Source organism: Brachyhypopomus gauderio, chromosome 6 (assembly GCF_052324685.1).
Source record: "Brachyhypopomus gauderio isolate BG-103 chromosome 6, BGAUD_0.2, whole genome shotgun sequence".
In the NCBI taxonomy this organism is placed as follows: domain Eukaryota; kingdom Metazoa; phylum Chordata; class Actinopteri; order Gymnotiformes; family Hypopomidae; genus Brachyhypopomus; species Brachyhypopomus gauderio.
The window spans coordinates 26,897,670-26,919,827 of NC_135216.1; the positions used below are offsets into that span (position 1 = coordinate 26,897,670).

The 22,158-nt window shown below is 46.1% G+C and overlaps 1 protein-coding gene across 3 annotated transcripts in view; it reads left to right on the forward strand.

Moving 5' to 3' along the window:
* Positions 1-22,158, forward strand: part of pkn1b (protein kinase N1b) — a 45,371-nt gene that overhangs the window by 3,882 nt on the left and 19,331 nt on the right. For 2 of the 3 annotated variants that reach the window (XM_077010176.1, XM_077010177.1), the window contains exons 3-5: positions 20,247-20,544; positions 20,710-20,855; positions 22,151-22,158. The exon at positions 22,151-22,158 is cut by the window's right edge and continues 113 nt beyond it. In XM_077010176.1, the coding sequence (XP_076866291.1) occupies positions 20,247-20,544; positions 20,710-20,855; positions 22,151-22,158 (452 nt within the window). Of the gene's footprint in view, positions 1-16,159; positions 16,461-20,246; positions 20,545-20,709; positions 20,856-22,150 lie in introns of those variants that run through there. The other variant, XM_077010178.1, reaches the window with a different exon arrangement.

The following is a 22,158-nucleotide window of genomic DNA, read 5'->3' on the forward strand; positions in this document are numbered from 1 at the left end:
GCTTCACACGGTCTCACGCCACACTTCCGATATCTCACGCCGGAAAAAAAAAATCTAGTTTATTTACTTCTGATCCACATCTATGATTCAATGAGTTACTAGTTTGCTCTGGCGCCAACCACCGGCGATCGATAGATCGCAATATAATACTTAATTTGTGTCCATTTTACGTTCGCCGCCACCCCCCCAAAGCACCCCCTCCCCCGTCGACAACTTACGTTCGCCAACCCCCCCCCGTCAACATTTTATACTCGCCACCACCTCCAGATTCAAATCTCACTCCAAGTGATCTTCAAAAGTTGGCAACCCTGCACACACACACACACACACACACACACACACACACACACATACATACACATACACACACACACATACCCACAGGTTCTGTGGTTTGGCACAGTGGACGAGATTGACTCAGGAATCTGTCACAATGGCAACATTTTTACAATTTTCTTTCTTTCTCTCCATGTGCATTAATCTCAATCTCTCCCTCTCTTTCTCTCCTTCTCTTTCTCCCTCCCTCCCTCTTTCGTCCTGCGATCATTCATTTTTTATAGCTTTTTTGCGCCCCTTTCTCTCCATTTCTAAGGGCTCCCTAAGAAGCCAAGTTCCCATGCGTCACAGTACCCACAATACACCTCTTCGATCTTCCCTCTCTCAAGACTTCAGCTCTCTCTTAAATGACTTTGCATTGATCTACCTGCCGCTGTGTGAAATATGTGGGCCAGTTTGCTGTGTCGGTTGGTTTCCTTCAGGTCCCTGTCTTGCCTTGTCTCCTGATTCGTTAAGAACTGTGGACAGGCACCTGTTGTCAGGCTCTGGTGTTATCGGAAGTGTTCACTTCTACAGAAACGCTTGCAGCTGTCATCGGTGGAGCAGACTAATCGGATTAGTGCGAGCTGAGTTGTCATGGCCAGGGCCTGTCGCTGGCCCTCGGGGTGTCTCTCCCCCTCTGTCCTGCCCCCTTTACACTAACATGCCCTGCTGTGTTTGTCAGAAATCTTTTTTTTTTACCAATATAAATGATCAAACTGAAAACATTATTGGAAATTGAGAAGAGGTGTTTACAAAGCACTTTTTTCATCACCTTGCTTTTTTTACATTATTAAGACTATAACAGTAGAATGAGTTTTTTTTCATAGATTATTCCCTTATTTCTATATTACTCATTCATTATCTGCTTTTTTTCAGATGTTATATTTTTATGTTAGCAGGTGTTTATTCTGAATTGTCTTGTAGTGTTTATTCCACTTTAATACACTGTAACGCACTGTGATGCATTGAACATAATGAGACTCAGACGCATGCGGACGGGAGCTGTTTTTATTGTCAAGCGTGTTAGGTACTGAGAGGAGTTTAATCGCTGAGGGAGAGCGCTTGATCTTATGGTAGGGTCTTGATCCTATGGTAAGGTCTTGAACCTGCAGAATCCTAGAGGAATGCTGGGTATACTGGTCATATTAAATGAGGCAATACTTCGCAAAGGTGAGGGGAAGGAAAGAGTCCTAAATAGGAGCAGATAATAGCAGTCAGGTGTTGTCAATATTCTGTTGAGGAGGAACGTGGTAGACGTCGCTTGGCATTCTGGGGGCTGTAGTATTCTCAACGGGACTGTGTGACACGCACTCAATTACACTGTAATTGTGATGAAGCCAACAGGGCAGGACACAGAAGCTCGCAGGCTTTAACTGAGCAAACTTGAATGTTTGAGCAAGATGTTGTTCAAGTAGCAATATACTTTAAGTACGCAGCAGAAGTACACAGATGGAATCTGAAATGGAGCTCGTGAACTGTCCTAATCAGCACAGCAGGAGTATCAGTCAGCGGTAGCAGAGGTACAAACAGGGTAATCCAAAAGAGTAAATAAATCCAGAAACCATGATTATCGCTGCAGGAATAACGCTCGGTATGCTGCCCAATTAGATATAGGCAATACTTCAGAAGGAGCTAGAGATCTGTCTCACTAATATATAGAGAGTAGGTCACTAGTGAGGGGAGGAGCATCTGGGCAGGTGTCGCTGGGGATTCTGGGTGTAGTCCCTGGGGTCGTGCGGCATGACAGTAGTACACTCAAATACACTATAATACTCTGTAATACACTCAAATACACTGTAATAGTATTTACTACTGCCCATGTTCAGTGTATGTAATGTAGTATATGAAGAATAAAGTAACAATAATAATCTATTGAAGTTCAACAAATAACTCTATTCTCTATAATTGAAGTGTAATAGATTTAATTATAAGAGAGACATAAAGTCATTAGCCCTTCTGAAGGAAGTGGAAGTGGCCTGAATTTTCCTGAATGGTCCCTGTGAAGATTGTGGAAAACCATGTGTATTACAGGGCAGCAGAGGTAGAAAATCTGCTGCCTGGTTGGGCTGGGGGCAGAAAGGGCATCACAGCGGCTTTGGCTGGGGGCAGCGGAGCGGGGCATGACCCCCCCAGGCTCGGCCATGTCTGATCCACACAGTCAGTGTGTCATGTTCACCTGTCATTGGTGTGTTGTTACTCAGACTGAGCAGAAAGTGTACACGTCTTGTACAGATGGGTCAGGCAAATACACACACACACACACACCAACACGCAAGCATATATCTCAGATTATCCTCATCCACAAAGTGGATGCAGATTAATCATTTTAAGCTGTGTTAAATATCCATTAAAACCAGCTGGACAATCTTTATTACTATTCTTATTATTGTGACCTCAACAAAGGGGTGTGAGGATGAGAGGAGGGCAGTGATGTCACAATGGCCATAGAACCGTGGAAACTATGGTAACCCCCTCCAGGATCAAACACAACACGGGAGAATGTGCGGCTCTCTCGGAGCAGGTGCCTCTGAACACGCCTGCTCGTCTGCTGCGAGCAGCTGCTTTTCCATTTGGACTGGACAGAACTGTCAAAGGGAGCAAGTTCACAAGGGTCATGATACACCGTGCAGCCTTTGTGCAACCTCAAATGAACGGAGGGACTGAGGCAGAGTGTGAGATAATGAGGCAGACCACGCCGTGTTTAAGACGTTGTGCAGGAGATGTTCCCTTAGAGTGGCAGGATAGTTTATAGTGGAATAATCTGACAAGCTTTTCGGAGCTGCTGTCCTCTGTTGACCTTTCTGCCTGACATTTCTTGTGAAAGCTCTCCTCCAGGTGAAAGACTACAGTTGTACAGTATCTAGAGTCTTTGTGTTCTCCCCTTTCATCTGTAGTTTGCTCTGGATCACTGTCTGCTAAATAACACCAGGAATGTAATGGAGCCTAATTATAGACTTGTGTGATTTTGTCATCTGATACAGACAACAGTTTGAACCTGGGGTGAGAGCTGAAGTGTGACAAAGCTAATGTGGAACTGAGGTTAGCACACAGAGGTGAATATCTGTCTCTCTCTCCCTCTCTCTCTTTTTCTTTCTCTCTACCCTTTTGTCTACTCCTCCCAGTCTAACATGGTAGCTCTCCAGAGCCAAGTAACCTGACAGACTGATTTAATGGCCCTGCTCTGAAACACTCTGCTCTGCTCTGCTGTGTAAAGCGACGGCGCTTCTTTCGTCCACAAGGGCGGCAGCAGTAGGTCTCAGGTCCTACTCTTCCGGGCTCAGAAACCTTCCTCCGATTTTTATCCAGCATATTCTGAACAATCTCTCCGGAATATGCTGCTGTACCTGGAGGTCTCTGCAGGTGTAAATGGGTGCTCCACTTCTTCTCTTGCTCTGGGGGGCTGCTCTAACTCTAGATCCATCAAGACCTAGATGGACTCTCTATGTCTGTAGCTCTAGGTGACTGTTCTATGTCAGCCTGCTTCAAAAAGCTCTTTGTAATGCATTTGTGGCATGACTGCAATAAAGCAATAGAAATGTAGCAACCATACCAACATAGTGTCAATATAAATGTGTATCATAGAAAAGTTTGTATTTGGGGCAGTAGAAAAAATGCATTTCGTTTTCTGCCTAGATAGCCATTTCTCTCTTGGCATACGGGCTTGTCTGGTGTCTGAGGGCGTATTCACACTAGGCACGGTTTGCTGGTTCCGTGCTGGGGCCCGGTTATCCCCCCTCCCCCCTCCCCACTCCCCCGCTGGCCTGCACTCACACTCGCTTCAGCAACCGCGCCCGAGCATGCTTACGTCATCACAACGTGACTTTATTTGGTATAAAAGCGCGCTCGCACAACACTATGGAGTTCACGATTCTCTTTTTATTGTATTTTCGGAGTCGTTTTGGGAGTGCAGAAACACGGTGCAAGCACAGATTTATCGATAATTTAACACAACGATTGTCTGCTAATCGCTTTGCCGCTATGACTGTTTAACGTGAGCGTCGCATCACTGACGTCATGTTTGAGTTCCAGCGAAATGAACCAATCAGACGAGGCACCAAGCGGGCCCGGGCACGGATAGCGCTCACACTAGAAGCGAACCGTGCCCGAGTCCACATGAATCGTGCCCTGGCCCACCTCTTCAAGCGGGCCCGAGCACGGTTAACTGATCCGGGCCCGGGCACGGTTGGAGCGCTCACACTAGCCAAACGAACCGTGCTTCGGCAGGGAACCGTGCCCGGGCTCGGATCACAGAGCCTAGTGTGAGTACGCCCTGAGTGTTTTGCCTCTAGGTGTGAGGTTGTTTTGTTAGGGGGATTTGTCTCTATGTGTGAGGGTGTTTTTAGGATGTTTTGTCTCTAGATGTGAAGGTGTTTTGTCTCTAGGTGTGAGGGTATTTTGTCTCTAGGTGTGAGGGTTTTTAGGGTGTTTTGTCCTTAGGTGTGAGGGTGTTTTGTCTCTAGGTGTGAGGGTTTTTAGGGTGTTTTGTCTCTAGAGGGTATTTTGTCTCTAGGTGTGAGGGTTTTTTTTAGGGTGTTTTGTCTCTAGGTGTGAGGGTTTTTAGGGTGTTTTGTCTCTGTGTGTGAGGGTGTTTTGTCTCTAGGTGTGAGAGTATCTCCAGAACTTAGTAACCCCATTTTATCAGAGGAGGCAGCACTCATTGATATAAGCTCATTTGATGAAGTTTATTCTAAACAAGGCATACTGCCCATTCTTAGTTTGACCTGAGGTGAAGGCATGCATTAATTCTCTCTCTCTCTCCCTCTCCCCTTTTCTCTTCTCCGTTTGAGTTTAATCCTTGTCTCCAGTGCTACCAACAAACTGCCCTTTTTGTTTATTTATGATGAGAAGTGGTTTGTGTATGTGTGTGTGTGTGTGTGTGTATGTGTGTGTGTGCCTTAGAGTTTGGAATTATTCCTCACTCTTATAGGCTCTGGCAAGCCAAATCTGATGTAGTTGATCTGAAGGTCCGTAGAAGAGAAACTGGGAAATAATTCTCACTCATGCTGAGATCGAAGATTTTCATCACTGGATGTCACAGAAGATGTCAGAAATGATGTCACAAATGATGTCACAAATGATGCCTTTACTCACGTACCTGTTCTGAGAGTTGACACACTGATCTATTAACAGTATCCTGTTAAGACAACAGTCCTTTGGTGCTGGCTTGTCATCCAACGAATAAAACAGTGGCTAATATTATACTGTAACACTTCACAGTCCTCCAGGATGACGCAGCGACCACGTCTCCTTTAAGGATCATCCACTAATCTTCTTTAGAAGAGACAAAAACATCATGCTTGCAGTGATATCAGTGACCATTCGTATAATAACTGTGGTACCGTAGCTTGCAATCGCTCTAGATATGCTACACGAACATTTATTAACACAGCCATTAAAAGACCTGTGTTATCATTTATTTCTCACGCTTTACTGTAGGAGTCTGTTGTAAGAGATTTAATCAGCTTTATACTGGAGAAACCTACAGAAGGCCTGATAATTGGTTTGCCTTCAGGCCATCACAATTAAAGGTTTCATTTCCAGGAGAAAGACATTTTAATGCTAATGGACGTCGCATTAGTGACATATCTGTTTGCATTGCCATTTGTTGCTATGGCAGCTGAGAAGCTCAGAGAAGAAGCTGAAGGAGAAAGATCTGATGTACAGGATGAACTTTAGAATGTGATCGAATGGGTCTTCACTTCTGAAACTTGGTTTCTCTGCAAACCGTCTGGAGCTCACACACACACACACACACACACCACCTTCCCTGTCTGTCTCTGCTTTTGTTCCAGTTCTGGTCTAATTTGAAATATGAAAACAAAAACATTGACCCTGAATGCTGTGCATATGTCAGTAATATAATTTCTCTGGGCTAAACCAAAAACTATTTCCCTTTAATCCCATGCAATGATGTTCAGTTAAACATTTTGGAACTTCTCTGAGATGGGCTTTTTGGATTACGGCAGATTAAAACACCAGATAGTGCAGTATGCAGTTATAACTGGGGCCCACCGTTAATGCCTCATATTAAATGTGCGGAGTAAACAGCTCTGTGCGAGATTGTTGTGGATTAGATCAGAGATGTAACTGTCCGGCAGCAGTCTGGAGGGCAGTGGTGCGGCCCCCTCACGACCCGTGTTGTGTTTGTGAGCAGAAGCACTCTTCCTGTACGATGAAGAGGGTGTGACAGCCAGCCAGTGTGTTTCTGCCTTTTTAGATGTGCTGCTGCTGTTTGAAACTCGCTTATGTAGCACTTTAATAACAGCTGGCAAAGTTCCACAAGGGTTTTTGACTGGGAGCCACAGATTTTTTTTCTAGCAAAAAAAAAAAGGATGTTGTGACCCGTCTTGGACGGCTGTCACACTGACTGATACAGAGACAGGAGGAGGCATACGTAACCATGGAGATCGGGACAACCGTGTGATATGAGGGCAAACAACTGAGGGCGAGAGGGGCCAGAGAGGTGTTTAAACATGGGGCGGAGAGGTGTTTAAACAGAGGGCAGGGAGATGTTTAAACACAGGGCAGAGAGGTGTTTAAACAAAGGGCAGAGAGGTGTTAAACAGAGGCGGTAGAGAAGTGTTTAAACACAGGGGGCAGAGAGGTGTTAAACAGAGGTGGTAGAGAGGTGTTTAAACACGGGACAGAGAGGTGTTTTAACAGAGGGGGTAGAGAGGTGTTTAAACACAGGACAGAGAGGTGTTTAAACAGAGGGGGTAGAGAGGTGTTTAAACACGGGGCAGAAAGGTGTTTAAACAGGCCAGTGAGGTGTTTAAACAGAGGGGGCAGAGATGTGTTTAAACATAGAGGGGATTAACAGGTGTTTAAACATAGAGGGGCAGAGATGTGTTTAAACATAGAGGGGATTGACAGGTGTTTAAACATAGAGGGGCAGAGAGGTGTTTAAACATAGAGGGGGCAGAGAGATGTTTAAACATAGAGGGGGCAGAGAGGTGTTTAAACAGGCGGTAGATATGTGTTTAAACACAGAGGGCAGAGATGTGTTTAATCATGAGGTGTTTAATCATAGAGGGGGTAGAGAAGTGTTTAAACATTGAGGGGGCAGAGAGGTGTTTAAACATAGAGGGGCAGAGATGTGTTTAAACATAGAGGGGATTGACAGGTGTTTAAACATAGAGGGGCAGAGAGGTGTTTAAACATAGAGGGGGCAGAGAGGTGTTTAAACAGGCGGTAGATGTGTGTTTAAACACAGGGGGCAGAGATGTGTTTAATCATAGAGGGGGTAGAGAGGGGTTTAATCATAGAGGGGGTAGAGAGGTGTTTAAACATTGAGGGGGCAGAGAGGTGTTTAAACATAGAGGGGTAGAGAGGTGTTTAAACAGAGGGCAGAGAGATGTTTAAACACAGGGCAGAGAGATGTTTAAACAAAGGGCAGAGAGGTGTTTAAACATAGAGGGGGTAGAGAGGTGTTTAAACATAGATGGGGTAGAGAGGTGTTTAAACAGAGGGCAGAGAGGTGTTTAAACAGAGGGCAGAGAGGTGTTAAACAGAGGCGGTAGAGATGTGTTTAAACAGAGGCGGTAGAGAAGTGTTTAAACACAGGGGGCAGAGAGGTGTTAAACAGAGGTGGTAGAGAGGTGTTTAAACACGGGACAGAGAGGTGTTTAAACAGAGGGGGTAGAGAGTTGTTTAAACAGAGGGCAGAGAGGTGTTTAAACAGAGGGGGTAGAGAGGTGTTTAAACATAGAGGGGCAGAGATGTGTTTAAACATAGAGGGGATTGACAGGTGTTTAAACATAGAGGGACAGAGAGGTGTTTAAACATAGAGGGGGCAGAGAGGTGTATAAACAGGCGGTAGATGTGTGTTTAAACACAGGGGGCAAAGATGTGTTTAATCATAGAGGGGGTAGAGAGGGGTTTAATCATAGAGGGGGTAGAGAGGTGTTTAAACATTGAGGGGGCAGAGAGGTGTTTAAACATAGAGGGGTAGAGAGGTGTTTAAACAGAGGGCAGAGAGATGTTTAAACACAGGGCAGAGAGGTGTTTAAACAAAGGGCAGAGAGGTGTTTAAACATAGAGGGGGTAGAGAGGTGTTTAAACATAGATGGGGTAGAGAGGTGTTTAAACAGAGGGCAGAGAGGTGTTAAACAGAGGCGGTAGAGATGTGTTTAAACAGAGGCGGTAGAGAAGTGTTTAAACACAGGGGGCAGAGAGGTGTTAAACAGAGGTGGTAGAGAGGTGTTTAAACACGGGACAGAGAGGTGTTTAAACAGAGGGGGTAGAGAATTGTTTAAACAGAGGGCAGAGAGGTGTTTAAACAGAGGGGGTAGAGAGGTGTTTAAACAGGTCAGAGAGGTGTTTAAACAGAGGGGGCAGAGATGTGTTTAAACATAGAGGGGATTGACAGGTGTTTAAACATAGAGGGGCAGAGAGGTGTTTAAACATAGAGGGGGCAGAGAGGTGTTTAAACAGAGGGGGTAGAGAGGTGTTTAAGCAGAAGGTGGAGAGGTGTTTAAACAGAGGCAGTAGAGAGGTGTTTAAACACGGGACAGAGAGGTGTTTAAACAGAGGGGGTAGAGAGGTGTTTAAACACAGGGGGCAGAAAGGTGTTTGAACAGGTCAGAGAGGTGTTTAAACAGATGGGGCAGATATGTGTTTAAACATAGAGGGGATTGACAGGTGTTTAAACATAGAGGGGCAGAGAGGTGTTTAAACATAGAGGGGGCAGAGATATGTTTAAACATAGAGGGGGAAGAGAGGTGTTTAAACAGAGGGCAGAGAGGTGTTTAATCATAGAGGGGGTAGAGAGGTGTTTAAACATTGAGGGGGCAGAGAGGTGTTTAAACAGAGGGCAGAGAGGTGTTTAATCATAGAGGGGGTAGAGAGGTGTTTAAACATTGAGGGGGTAGAGAGGTGTTTAAACATAGAGGGGGCAGAGAGGTGTTTAAACATAGAGGGGGAAGAGAGGTGTTTAAACATAGAGGGGGTAGTGAGGTGTTTAAACAGGCGGTAGATATGTGTTTAACCACAGGGGGCAGAGATGTGTTTAATCATAGAGGGGGTAGAGAGGGGTTTAATCAAAGAGGGGGTAGAGAGGTGTTTAAACATAGAGGGGGCAGAGAGGTGTTTAAACATTGAGGGGGCAGAGAGGTGTTTAAACAGAGGTGGTAGATATGTGTTTAAACACAGGGGGCAGAGATGTGTTTAATCATAGAGGGGGTAGAGAGGTGTTTAAACATTGAGGGGGCAGAGAGGTGTTTAAACATAGAGGGGTAGAGAGGTGTTTAAACAGAGGACAGAGAGGTGTTTAAACAGAGGCGGTAAAGAGGTGTTTAAACACAGGGGCAGAGAGGTGTTTAATCATAGAGGGGGCAGAGAGGTGTTTGAACATTGAGGGGGCAGAGATGTGTTTTAAACAGAGGGGGTAGATAGGTGTTTAAACCTAGAGAGCAAAGAGGTGATTTAACAGGTGTTTGATGGGCAGAAAGGGAGAGGGAATGAGAGATGGAGGGAAGAAGAAAGTAGATTAGAGAGAGACAGCAGACGGTAGAGAGACTCACTGACTCTGTTTGTGACTGAACCTTGAGACCATACTGAAATGAAATGTGGCTATATATAATTATCCAAATCACCTGAGATATTTCACAGTGTCAGTGAAATGAGGGGTCTGCCCACACAATATGACACATTGGGATGATTATCCCTTTGAAATCCTACGAATCCTGCAAATTCACTAAGCAGTGAGGCCTAATCCCCTTTAATCCTTAATTTCCTAAAGGGTGTCACGACAGGAGTTGGACCCTAACACTTACTGCACTACAAAGCTCGGAAAAGCCCGGAGGAGAGCCCAGGCCCACGGGCTCTAACAACACAGCTGCTCTCTGGTTCAGACGAGTCCTCCTGCACTGCAGGCTCCAGAATCACAAGGCTGCTTCCAGAATCACACGGCTGCTTCCAGAATCACACGGCTGCTCCAGAATCACACGGCTGCTTCCAGAATCACACCGCTGCTTCCAGAATCACACGGCTGCTTCCAGAACCACACGGCTGCTTCCAGAACCACATGACTGCTTCCAGAATCACACGGCTTCTTCCAGAATCACACGGCTGCTTCCAGAATCACACGGCTGCTTCCAGAACCACACGGCTGCTTCCAGAACCACATGACTGCTTCCAGAATCACACGGCTTCTTCCAGAATCACACGGCTGCTTCCAGAATCACACGGCTGCTTCCAGAACCACACGACTGCTTCCAGAATCACACTGCTTCTTCCAGAATCACACGGCTGCTTCCAGAATCACACGGCTGCTTCCAGAACCACACGGCTGCTTCCAGTGCTGTTCCAGAATCTGTGATTCACATGAAACATTTGCTGTTTGACTTGGTAAAGTTTTTATATTGTCGTAAGTGACATAATAATCCTGTACCTGTCCTGTAGACCTGTTCGCAATTTGGTGTTGGGGGAATTTCTCACTTGAACTGAGTTAGTGGGTCCCTAGACATGAAAAATCACTGAGGTGCTCGTCCGCCATAGTGCCACGAATTCCGCAATGGTCAAATTAAATATGGCCGCCATCAGCTATGATAAAAATCCAACTTTTTTGTTTCTGAATGTATATAGACATATAATACCTCCATTTAGACTAATTATGGTATGGGGAATTCATTTCTGATATTGTTATGACCATAATGGATGATTTTAACCTTGAATGGTCATGGTCAAGGTTCTTTTCCTATTCTGAAGTATTGTAAAATACATGCACATGTAAAGTGGACATGTAAACTGAAACTTACACGTGGCTACTATAGAGGATTCTATGCCAATCTTTGCAGAATGTGACTGCATAAACTACCTTCGTCATGGCTCATGGTGTCTTGAACAAATCAAGGTGCTAGTTCACAGATCCTGAGCTCTACCGGCGCTTCTCGATAGGCCAGTGGGTTGTGCAGGATCGCCCTGGCTGGTTCTGTGCTGTGGGAGGTGACATGAAGGTTGAGCAGACCATTCAGCGAGTGTCAAAGGGTCCTGGAGGTCACTACGTAGTAGGAGCCACACACAATGCAAATGCTGTATCAGAGTTTGAACTCTTGTTCCACGAGATTGGGATGATCACTGATGTCCTCAACTTTCTCACCAACAACACTTTGAAACAGACAGAATGCCATCTTCAGCATGCACTGAGCACCACTCGCCTGAGGAGAACAAGCGGAATCTCCAACTATTAGCTAGGGATATGGTGTGCAATCGAGCCAGTGGCAATGCTACTGTAATTGTGAGTTCTGTTGTCATTGATGATGAGGTGCTACCAGCAAAGGCAACTGGTGGGGAAGAGATCCCAGACCTCTTGAACTGGATTGAAGAAGCTGATGCCAGGTTGCTGGTGCATGTTGAGTGAGCTATTCGTGTGAAGCAGTGTGAGAGAGTTATCATAGTCTCCAATGACACAGACACCTTTGCACTGCTTCTCCGCTACAGCCCATACTTCCAAAAACTTGGGATGAAGGAGATCTGGCAGCAGTATAGTCTTCTAATTGGATGCTCTAAACAGTCCACAAAGAAGCTACAACTTGTACAAAATGCCGCAGCTAGAGTCCTAACCAAGGCTAGGAAATTCGATCATATTACTCCCACACTCGCCGCACTACACTGGCTGCCGATTAAATATCGCATTGAATTTAAAGTTCTCCTGTTAACCTATAAGGCGTTAAATGGTCTTGCCCCACAATATCTGAGTGAACTCATTGATTACTACAACCCATCTCGCCCTTTGCGCTCCCAAAATGCTGGATTTCTCCTAGTTCCAAAAATTAGTAAAACTACAGCCGGAGGCAGAGCTTTCTCTTTTAAAGCCCCTCAATTATGGAATAGCCTTCCAGCTCCAATCCGAGATTCTGACACTGTTCCAATCTTTAAATCTAAGACTTAAGACTCACGTGTTTAGTCAAGCCTTCAGCTAAAATTCCCCTTGTAAGGTGTAGGGGCTTGGGGGCCCCCAGACATTGAGATTTCTGGTGATCTGAGATGTTGATGCTGTCATCCAGCTGTGTCTTGGCATCACTCTATTTGTGACTATGACTTGACTGGAAAGCAATGTCTCAGTGAGCCCTCATGCCTGTAGTCACATCTGAACCCCTCCCTTTAGTTATGCTGCTATAGATTAGTCTGCCGGAGCCACATGCTGATCACTGGCACGTGAGCTACGTACATTTAAATCAATGGTGGTTTAAATTTATGTCCACTCAGTCTGTATTATCTATCTTCTTGCATGGCTCTACCCAAGACGATTGGATACTGGCACCTGCAGGCACCTGGGGGATGGTCTGGCTGCCGGTGGATGTGCTGATACACATCCACCTGGGGAGTAACACTGCAGTCGGAGCCTACAATACCAGCATCACTGCTCCGACACGGAATGAAAGCCTGGCATTCATCAACAGACATTTACAGTGACAATATCAAAACCCAGAACTTTCAATTCTACCTTTTACCTAGTCTGATTGTGTGAATTGTGTGTGACTTGTGTATTTGTGTGTTAACGGGCCGCCCAATGGAGGATGGGTTCCCTTTTGAGTCTTGGTTCTCCCGAGGTTTCTTCCTATTTCCCACCATCATAGGGAGTTTTTCCTCGCCACTGTCGCCTTTGGCTTGCTCATTAGGGTTCTGGACCCATAGTATTGTTAACCTTGTAAACCCTGTAAAGCTGCTTTGCGACAACTTGAGTTGTTAAAAGCGCTATACAAATAAACTTTGATTTGATTTGAGTATGGCACTGGTGAGAGGCTTCAAATGCTTCCACTCCATCAAGCAGTCTCTCGTCTTGGAGCATCACTGTCAAAGACAGTGATTAAAGCTCATATCCTGACTGGAGATGACTGTATGAGCAAGGTGGGGACTAAATATGCTGCTATGGCTTCTGATCCAGTCCAGTACTTGGCCAACTTTGGAGAAGCAGATACCTTGACAGAGCAAGATGCAGCTTTGGCTGAGGAGTACTCGGTGCGTGTCTGGGCTGGGGTCCGATCAACTACAACAGCTAAGACATTTGATGACTTCAGGGTAGAAATCTACACCAGTGGAAGTGCTGGAATTGATGTTCTCCCTCCCACAAGTAGTGTGATCAGAGGCCACATCCAACGAGGGGCTTTTCTGGTTTATACGGCATGCAACTTGCTTGCAGCAGCCAAGGACACCAAAGTAAGACAAGAGCCAACGGAACATGGATGGAAGGAGCACTTTGGCACACTCCTGCCATCAAAATGTCCAAAGCTCTTACCACCAAGTGTGCTCACAGTATGCAAGTGTGCAGGCAAATGTGACAATCGCCAATGTAGCTGTCGTTCTGCTGGAGTTTCATGCACCGTATTCTGCCATGGAAAAATGGAAAAATCATTTTGCAAAAACCCATCCCACTAATATGCATGCACGCATACAGAAATCACACTACATGGTGCACTTTTAGTTAATTTAATGTAATTTGTATCACTTTTTTGCTACATAGTTTTATTTGCACCCAGCTGTTTTATTTTATATCAATAGTTCAAAGGGGATGTTTAAAATGTTTTTTCTCTTCATGACTTGTATATATTTGTATTATTGAAAAAAATATTAAATGTCAGATTTATTAGACTTCGGACGGGATTAGTTTCTCAGGGGGTCCTGGGGTAATTTTCTCTTTTACGGGGGGTCCTCTGTGATTTTAATCCCGTCCGGAACGAGCATGTCCGTGTTTTTCTCAGACGTCCTCAGAGAAAATTACAGGCGGATTTACCTACTGTTTTTCGCTCTACTCCGTGGTCGTCTGGTAATTTTAGTCCCGTCCGGATCCACATGTCTGAGTTTATACATGCAGACATCACCTCGCGTTTAATAAAACAGCTATATGTCCACTGCCACGCACCGTAGTTACACGTTGGGCGCGCGTTTTCACGGAGATCCACGTAAAGACAGCGGCGAGCGAAAATGGATTTACTGGATTTTTTTATGGATTTATTTTATTTTATTTAACGGATTTATTTAGCTATTTACATTCATTAGCGATTTTTTATAATGTGTTTTCTGTATTGGTTTAACAAAATAGCTTAACTTAAACGGAGATCTTAAATGCTGAACTGAACAGTAGTAAAGTTAAAAGTTAAAAAGGAATCATCAGAGTTGGCAGTGTGACATTATTAAACATGCTATCACGTGACAAGGCGATGTCATGTGACCGAGAAAGCCAAAAACTCACGGGTCCTCCTGTTTTTTCAATTGCTGTCCGGATGCAAGAGTTTTATCACTGAGTACAAGGGTGAAATATTTTTCACAGACGTCCCCCTGAAAAACTAATCCCGTCCGGATAGGGCTTTAGACTTGCATCTGGTTTTTATTCTTTATAATGGACAAGTTGTGGGTAAGGTCTTCAGAATAGGAAAGTGACATTGACCATGACCTTTTAATGTCAAAATCACCCAATATGGTCAAAACAATATCAGAAATGAATTCCCCATCCCATAATTAGTCTAAATGGAGGTATTAAATGTCTATATACATTCAGAAACAAAAAAGTTGAATTTTTATCATAGCCATAGCGGCCATATTTAATTTGACCATTGCGGAATTCGTGGCACTATGGTGGACGAGCACCTCAGTGATTTTTCATGTCTAGGGACCCACTAACTCAGTTCAAGTGAGAAATTCCCCCAACACCAAATTGCGAACAGGACTATAGGCCAGGTACTGGATTATAAAGCTTTTTTGAAAATCTATTGTTTTGCTAACATAGCAATGTGGGCTTGTTTATTTTATGGTGAGACCTGATACAGAATAGAACGCATGTTTATCTCAGAGCCGACCTGAGATGACTGTCCTGGTCCGCTGGGCTGGGAGTTGTGGGTAGTGATGAGTTCCTGTGTGTCCTCACACATCACATGCCTCATCGTAAAGCGCTTGGAAAAGTCAAGCATGCGGGATTTGATCCTTGGGGACAGTTTTAAAATGAACTGAGATGAAAGTGAGAGACAGATGGAGAGAGAGAGTGAGAGACAGAGAAAGAGAGAGTGAGAGAGAAAGGAAGTATAGTGGTGCATGGGTAACCTGAGTGGGCGGAGCTTCTCAGCTATTTATAACTCTGCTCTTCAACCTGTAGCCATTAAAACTTCATCAGACCCAGAGCAGTACTCAACCCACAGACTTCTCTCTCTCTCTCTCTCTCTCTCTCTCTCTGTCTGTCTCTCTCATACACACAAATCTGCTTGTTGGGTACCTGTAACTGTCACTGTAACCAAATCTTTTTTTTTTTTTCCAAATAAAAGCTGATTTTTTATATATGATTTTCCCAGTGATGACTGAGTGACTGTACCCAATACTGTTCAAATACTCCTAAAAGTACACTCCTCCCCCAACACACACACACACACACACACACACACACACAAAATATCTTTACATGTGTATTTGTTTGTCTGTGAACCCCTTAAGCCATAACACTATACCGTAAAACATTTACAGAGCCTTTGTGGAGTGCATTCTCTGCTTCTTCTAGTTCGCAAACCACACACACACACACACACACACACACACACACACACACACACGGGTAGCATCTCCTCTCAAACAGGAAGTGATGTGGCTGGGCTCAACTGGCTTCTGAAAGCACACTGTCCTTATGTCAGAGAGAGTAATGGAGGGATGAACATGCTTGAGTAACAGCAACAGTACTGCTCTCGGTTATTTCACTGTGTGTGTGTGTGTGTGTGTGTGTGTGTGTGTGTGTGTGTGTGTGTGTGTGTGTGTGTGTGTGAGGGGGTGAGCTGCCATCATAACTGAGTAAAAGACAGCTAAGACACAGCTTTAGCTCTTCCTCTGTGTGAACAGGAAGTTGGGGCGTGGCCTCGTCTCTCGTCTTTATCAAGCCTGTTGCGGAACTTGAGTGTGTGCTCCTGTGTTCCTGCTACTCTTCCTACTGCGCGCAAGAGTCTCGCAGCGCGAGTGTAGCGAGACGCGTCTCACCTCGGCCCGGTCTTCGGCCCGGGCAGCTCAGAGGCCGGCCTCTCGGTGGACACGGTTCGACCCGACAGGGGTGTGTGAGGAGCGGGTTGGGTGAGGAGCAGGAGGAGGCCATGGCCAGTGAGGGAGTGGTGCAGGAGGGTTCTGAGGAGCTCGGCGAGGATCTGCCTGATAGCGGTGTGGCAGAGTCTCCGGTAAGAGTCCACCACACCTTGGAGAAACGCACTCGTTGAATGTTTCAATCGTGTTAGATTTGTTTGTTTGGGCGTGTGTGTGTGTGTGTGTGTGGCATATCTGAGACCTGGTTTGCATGAAAATGTTTCATATCATCTCCTCTTCCTGTATAAAGTACACTAACTGGGCTCAGCCACTTGATCAAGTGCACTAATTAGGGCTTCAGTGCAGTGACACATGCAGTGACACATGCAGTGATCTGAGCCTCCCGGTGTCTCCTTCATGACCCCATTATGTTGCTGAGTTTTCTTTAGACAGTGATTCACTACGTTGGTACAAGTGGTTGATTTGAGACACGTCCTGTTTCTGTATTTCTGCACTTCCTGTGGCGCTCTTAAGTGTTGCGGTAAGAAGCAGCCTCTGCAGTCGGCCCGAGGCTGCACTCGGGGTTTCTGGGTAATGTTAGTTTTTCGGTGAAGCTTCTCTGTCTAGTTAGTCAGTGATGCGAAGGCTGGATGGGTGATCTGGTGATTTCATTGGGTCGCACTTTAAAACGCTGCAGTAAGGCTCTAACGGGATTGGTTGCTTGCCATTTTCAGAGGCGTGGCCAGACTGCTAGGATGACATCGTCAGCACATGACTGTAGCACAGCTTTAAGTCTCTCGTCTTTCTTGCTGCAAAATGCAATTTGGTTTCCTCATTTTGTTTTCATGCATGTGAGTATACATGTGTGTGTGTGTGTGTGTGTGTGTGTGTGTGTGTGTGTGTGTGTGTATGATTGTGTCTGTTTGCGAGAGTGTTTTCTGCTGATACAGAAACATTCTAGCGTAGCTGTGTTCACTGTCAGCACTGGGTCTGCTCACTCACACCAGACCTGGGGAGTTTGACTGGGTGTCTCACGCTGGAGTTTCACCAGCACTGTCACGTTCAGATCACACGGCGAGCCAACGGTGCCACTAGGTGAAAGATACTGTGAGATAACACGGCCTGTCTCTGTGTCAGCTCTCCTGTCTGTCTGACAGGTTGTATCTCTCTCCTGTCTGTCTGACAGGTTGTATCTCTCTCCCTCTCTCTTTCTAACTTTTGATCTATCTCCTTTGCTCTAGTCACCTTAGCCTCATCTACATGTGGGTGCATTTTGCAGTGATGTCCTCTGCCTGTGTAGGCAGTACATCACCTGTCTGTAGGTAGTACATCACCTGTCTGTAGGTAGTACTTCACCTGTCTGTAGGTAGTACTTTACCTGTCTGTAGGCAGTACATCACCTGTCTGTAGGTAGTACACCGTCTGTCTGTAAGTAGTACACCACCTGTCTGTAGGCAGTACATCACCTGTCTGTAGGCAATACATCACCTGTCTGTAGGTAGTACTTCACCTGTCTGTAGGCAGTACATCACCTGTCTGTAGGTAGTACTTCACCTGTCTGTAGGCAGTACACCGTCTGTCTGTAGGCAGTACACCATCTGTCTGTAGGTAGTACACTGTCTGTAGGTAGTACACCACCTGTCTGTGGGTAGTACACTACCTGTCTGTAGGTAGTACACCACCTGTCTGTAGGTAGTACACCGTCTGTCTGTAGGTAGTACACCGTCTGTCTAGGTAGTAAATCACCTGTTTGTAGGTAGTACACCACCTGTCTGTAGGTAGTACACCACCTGTCTGTAGGTAGTACACCGTCTGTCTGTAGGTAGTACACCGTCTGTCTGTAGGTAGTACACCACCTGTCTGTAGGTAGTAAATCACCTGTTTGTAGGTAGTACACCACCTGTCTGTAGGTAGTAAATCACCTGTTTGTAGGTAGTACACCACCTGTCTAGGTAGTAAATCACCTGTTTGTAGGTAGTACACCACCTGTCTGTAGGTAGTAGATCACCTGTTTGTAGGTAGTACACCGCCTGTCTAGGTAGTAAATCACCTGTTTGTAGGTAGTACACCACCTGTCTAGGTAGTAAATCACCTGTTTGTAGGTAGTACACCACCTGTCTGTAGGTAGTAAATCACCTGTTTGTAGGTAGTACACCACCTGTCTAGGTAGTAAATCACCTGTTTGTAGGTAGTACACCACCTGTCTGTAGGTAGTAGATCACCTGTTTGTAGGTAGTACACCACCTGTCTGTAGGTAGTAAATCACCTGTTTGTAGGTAGTACACCACCTGTCTAGGTAGTAAATCACCTGTTTGTAGGTAGTACACCACCTGTCTGTAGGTAGTAAATCACCTGTTTGTAGGTAGTACACCACCTGTCTGTAGGTAGTAAATCACCTGTTTGTAGGTAGTACACCACCTGTCTAGGTAGTAAATCACCTGTTTGTAGGTAGTACACCACCTGTCTGTAGGTAGTAAATCACCTGTTTGTAGGTAGTACACCACCTGTCTGTAGGTAGTAAATCACCTGTTTGTAGGTAGTACACCACCTGTCTGTAGGTAGTAAATCACCTGTTTGTAGGTAGTACACCACCTGTCTAGGTAGTAAATCACCTGTTTGTAGGTAGTACACCACCTGTCTGTAGGTAGTAAATCACCTGTTTGTAGGTAGTACACCACCTGTCTAGGTAGTAAATCACCTGTTTGTAGGTAGTACACCACCTGTCTGTAAGTAGTAGATCACCTGTTTGTAGGTAGTACACCGCCTGTCTAGGTAGTAAATCACCTGTTTGTAGGTAGTACACCACCTGTCTGTAGGTAGTAAATCACCTGTTTGTAGGTAGTACACCACCTGTCTAGGTAGTAAATCACCTGTTTGTAGGTAGTACACCACCTGTCTGTAGGTAGTAAATCACCTGTTTGTAGGTAGTACACCACCTGTCTGTAGGTAGTAAATCACCTGTTTGTAGGTAGTACACCACCTGTCTAGGTAGTAAATCACCTGTTTGTAGGTAGTACACCACCTGTCTGTAGGTAGTAAATCACCTGTTTGTAGGTAGTACACCACCTGTCTGTAGGTAGTAAATCACCTGTTTGTAGGTAGTACACCACCTGTCTGTAGGTAGTAAATCACCTGTTTGTAGGTAGTACACCACCTGTCTAGGTAGTAAATCACCTGTTTGTAGGTAGTACATCACCTGTCTGTAGGTAGTACACCACCTGTCTGTAGGTAGTAGATCGCCTGTTTGTAGGTAGTACACCACCTGTCTGTAGGTAGTAAATCACCTGTTTGTAGGTAGTACATCACCTGTCTGTAGGTAGTACACCACCTGTCTGTAGGTAGTAGATCACTTGTTTGTAGGTAGTACACCGCCTGTCTGTAGGTAGTAGATCACCTGTTTGTAGGTAGTACACCACCTGTCTGTAGGTAGTACACCGCCTGTCTGTAGGTAGTAGATCACCTGTTTGTAGGTAGTACACCACCTGTTTGTAGGTAGTACACCGCCTGTCTGTAGGTAGTAAATCACCTGTCTGTAGGTAGTACACCACCTGTCTGTAGGTAGTACACCACCTGTCTGTAGGTAGTACACCGTCTGGTCCTCAGTGAGGGTATATCAGTGGCAGTAGAAGTCTGAGGGGATCTACTCCCCTGTTGTGCTCCAACCCCTTCAGCACTGCTCTGGGTTTAGGGCTAATTCTGCTTGTGGAGATCCAATACCCACCACAGATATCTGCATTTTTCGGCTGATACTAGAGGAACTGATTGGCAGAAACACAGTTGGTTCTAATGTATCGCCTACCTTGGAATACCATATTCACTGTATTTATTTAACTGTGTGTGTGTGTGTGTGTGTGTGTGTGTGTGTGTGTGTGTGTGTGTGTGTGTGTGTGCGTGTGTGTGTGTGTGTGCGTGTGTGTGTGTGACGCGCCTGTCTTCCTCAGGCAGACCCGGGCGGTTCGGTTCTGGAGCAGCTGGGTCTGGAGCGGAGCGCGGACGTCTCGGAGGCCAGCGTGCAGCAGCGTCTGGAGGCCCAGCGTGAGCGGATCCGTCGTGAGATCCGGCGGGAGCTGAAGATCAAGGAGGGGGCGGAGAACCTGCGCCGGGCCACCACCGCCAAGCGCAGCGCGCACCAGGTGGAGAACCAGCTACGCTCCTCCACCCGCCGCCTGGACGGCCTCCACGCCCAGCTGCAGGAGCTCGACGCTCACATCATGGTGAAGGGCCCCGATGACAGCAAGGGTGAGGTCAAAGGTCAAACAAACCAACCAAACCCACACCCACGACGTTCGTTAATAAATGAGGAACGAGTCTTCGTGCCTCGTTTACGTCTAAGTCGTACAAGGTCGAATTGATAAACCGTTCTATATTCTGAGCGATGAGTCTGCTGGTGTGTTTGAACCCCAGATGACCTTCAGTTACCAGGGACAACGGGCCCTTCCTCAGCCAATCAGGACCGGATCACAGCACTGGAACGACAGCTCAATATAGAACTGAAGGTCAAACAGGGAGCAGAGAACATGATCCCCATCTACGCCAATGGAGCTGCAAAAGTAACACACACACACACACACACACACACACACACACACACACACACACACACACACACACACACACATACACACACACACACACACACACACACACACACAACAAACTAACACACACACACACACACACACACACACACACACACACACACACACCACACACACACACACACACACACACACACACACACCACACACACACACACACACACACACACACACACACCACTCACACACACACACACACACACACACACACACATACACACACACACAACAAACTAACACACACACACACACACACACACACACACACACCACACACACACACACACACACACACACACACACACACACACACACACACACACACACACCACTCACACACACACACACACACACACACACACACACACACACACACACACACATATATATATATATATATATATATATATATGTACACACACACATACACACACACATACACACACACACACACACACACACACACACACACACACACACACACACACAGACCGTGCATTCATACTGACTGTGCTAACATGGCTAGCCAGCCCGCCCACCACGCTCTGCCTCAGGCCCTGAACACCCGACCCCACACGCACTGACGAAGGGCAACGGTGTGTCGTCGGCTCATGGCAGACGCTCACCAGCCTGCTGATTGGCTGAGTTCTCGTAGGACAGCAGGATTTCTGCTCCGGGCTTTTCTAAGCCCGTCCACGGTAGTGGTGTAGCCCACGACTGCCGTAACAGAACTGAGGTGGCCCGGGTTCTGGCTTCTGCTGGTTCTGTTGGTGCAGTGGCTCAAAATCTGTTCAACAGACACTTCCTGTTTGATGTGCAGACACAAAGGCCTGTTTCAGTCCTCCCTGTCCAGTGCGTGGCTTTGAATGTCACGTGTCTCCATTTTGATGACGCCCTGGTTGTTGTAGTCAGGGCTGTAGACGTGGAGGAGGTAACGCCGTTAGCAGAGCAGAGGGCAGTTTCTCCATCTTCCTTCCTGTCACGTGTGTGTGTTAGTCTGACAACGCAAGATATCTATGTGCTTCTTTCCACACGTGAACCTGCTCGTATGAAGGGATTTATAATTATGTGATAAGGTGAAATATGCATAATAGAGACACCTCATGACCCCATGACCCCCTGATGACCCCTCCACCCCCCATGACCCCTCCACCCCCCATGATCCCCCCATGACCCCCATCCCCAGCACCAACACTGGTCTACAGGGCTACCGTGTGACATGCGTGCTCCTACGGTGTCTCTCTCAGGACAAAAA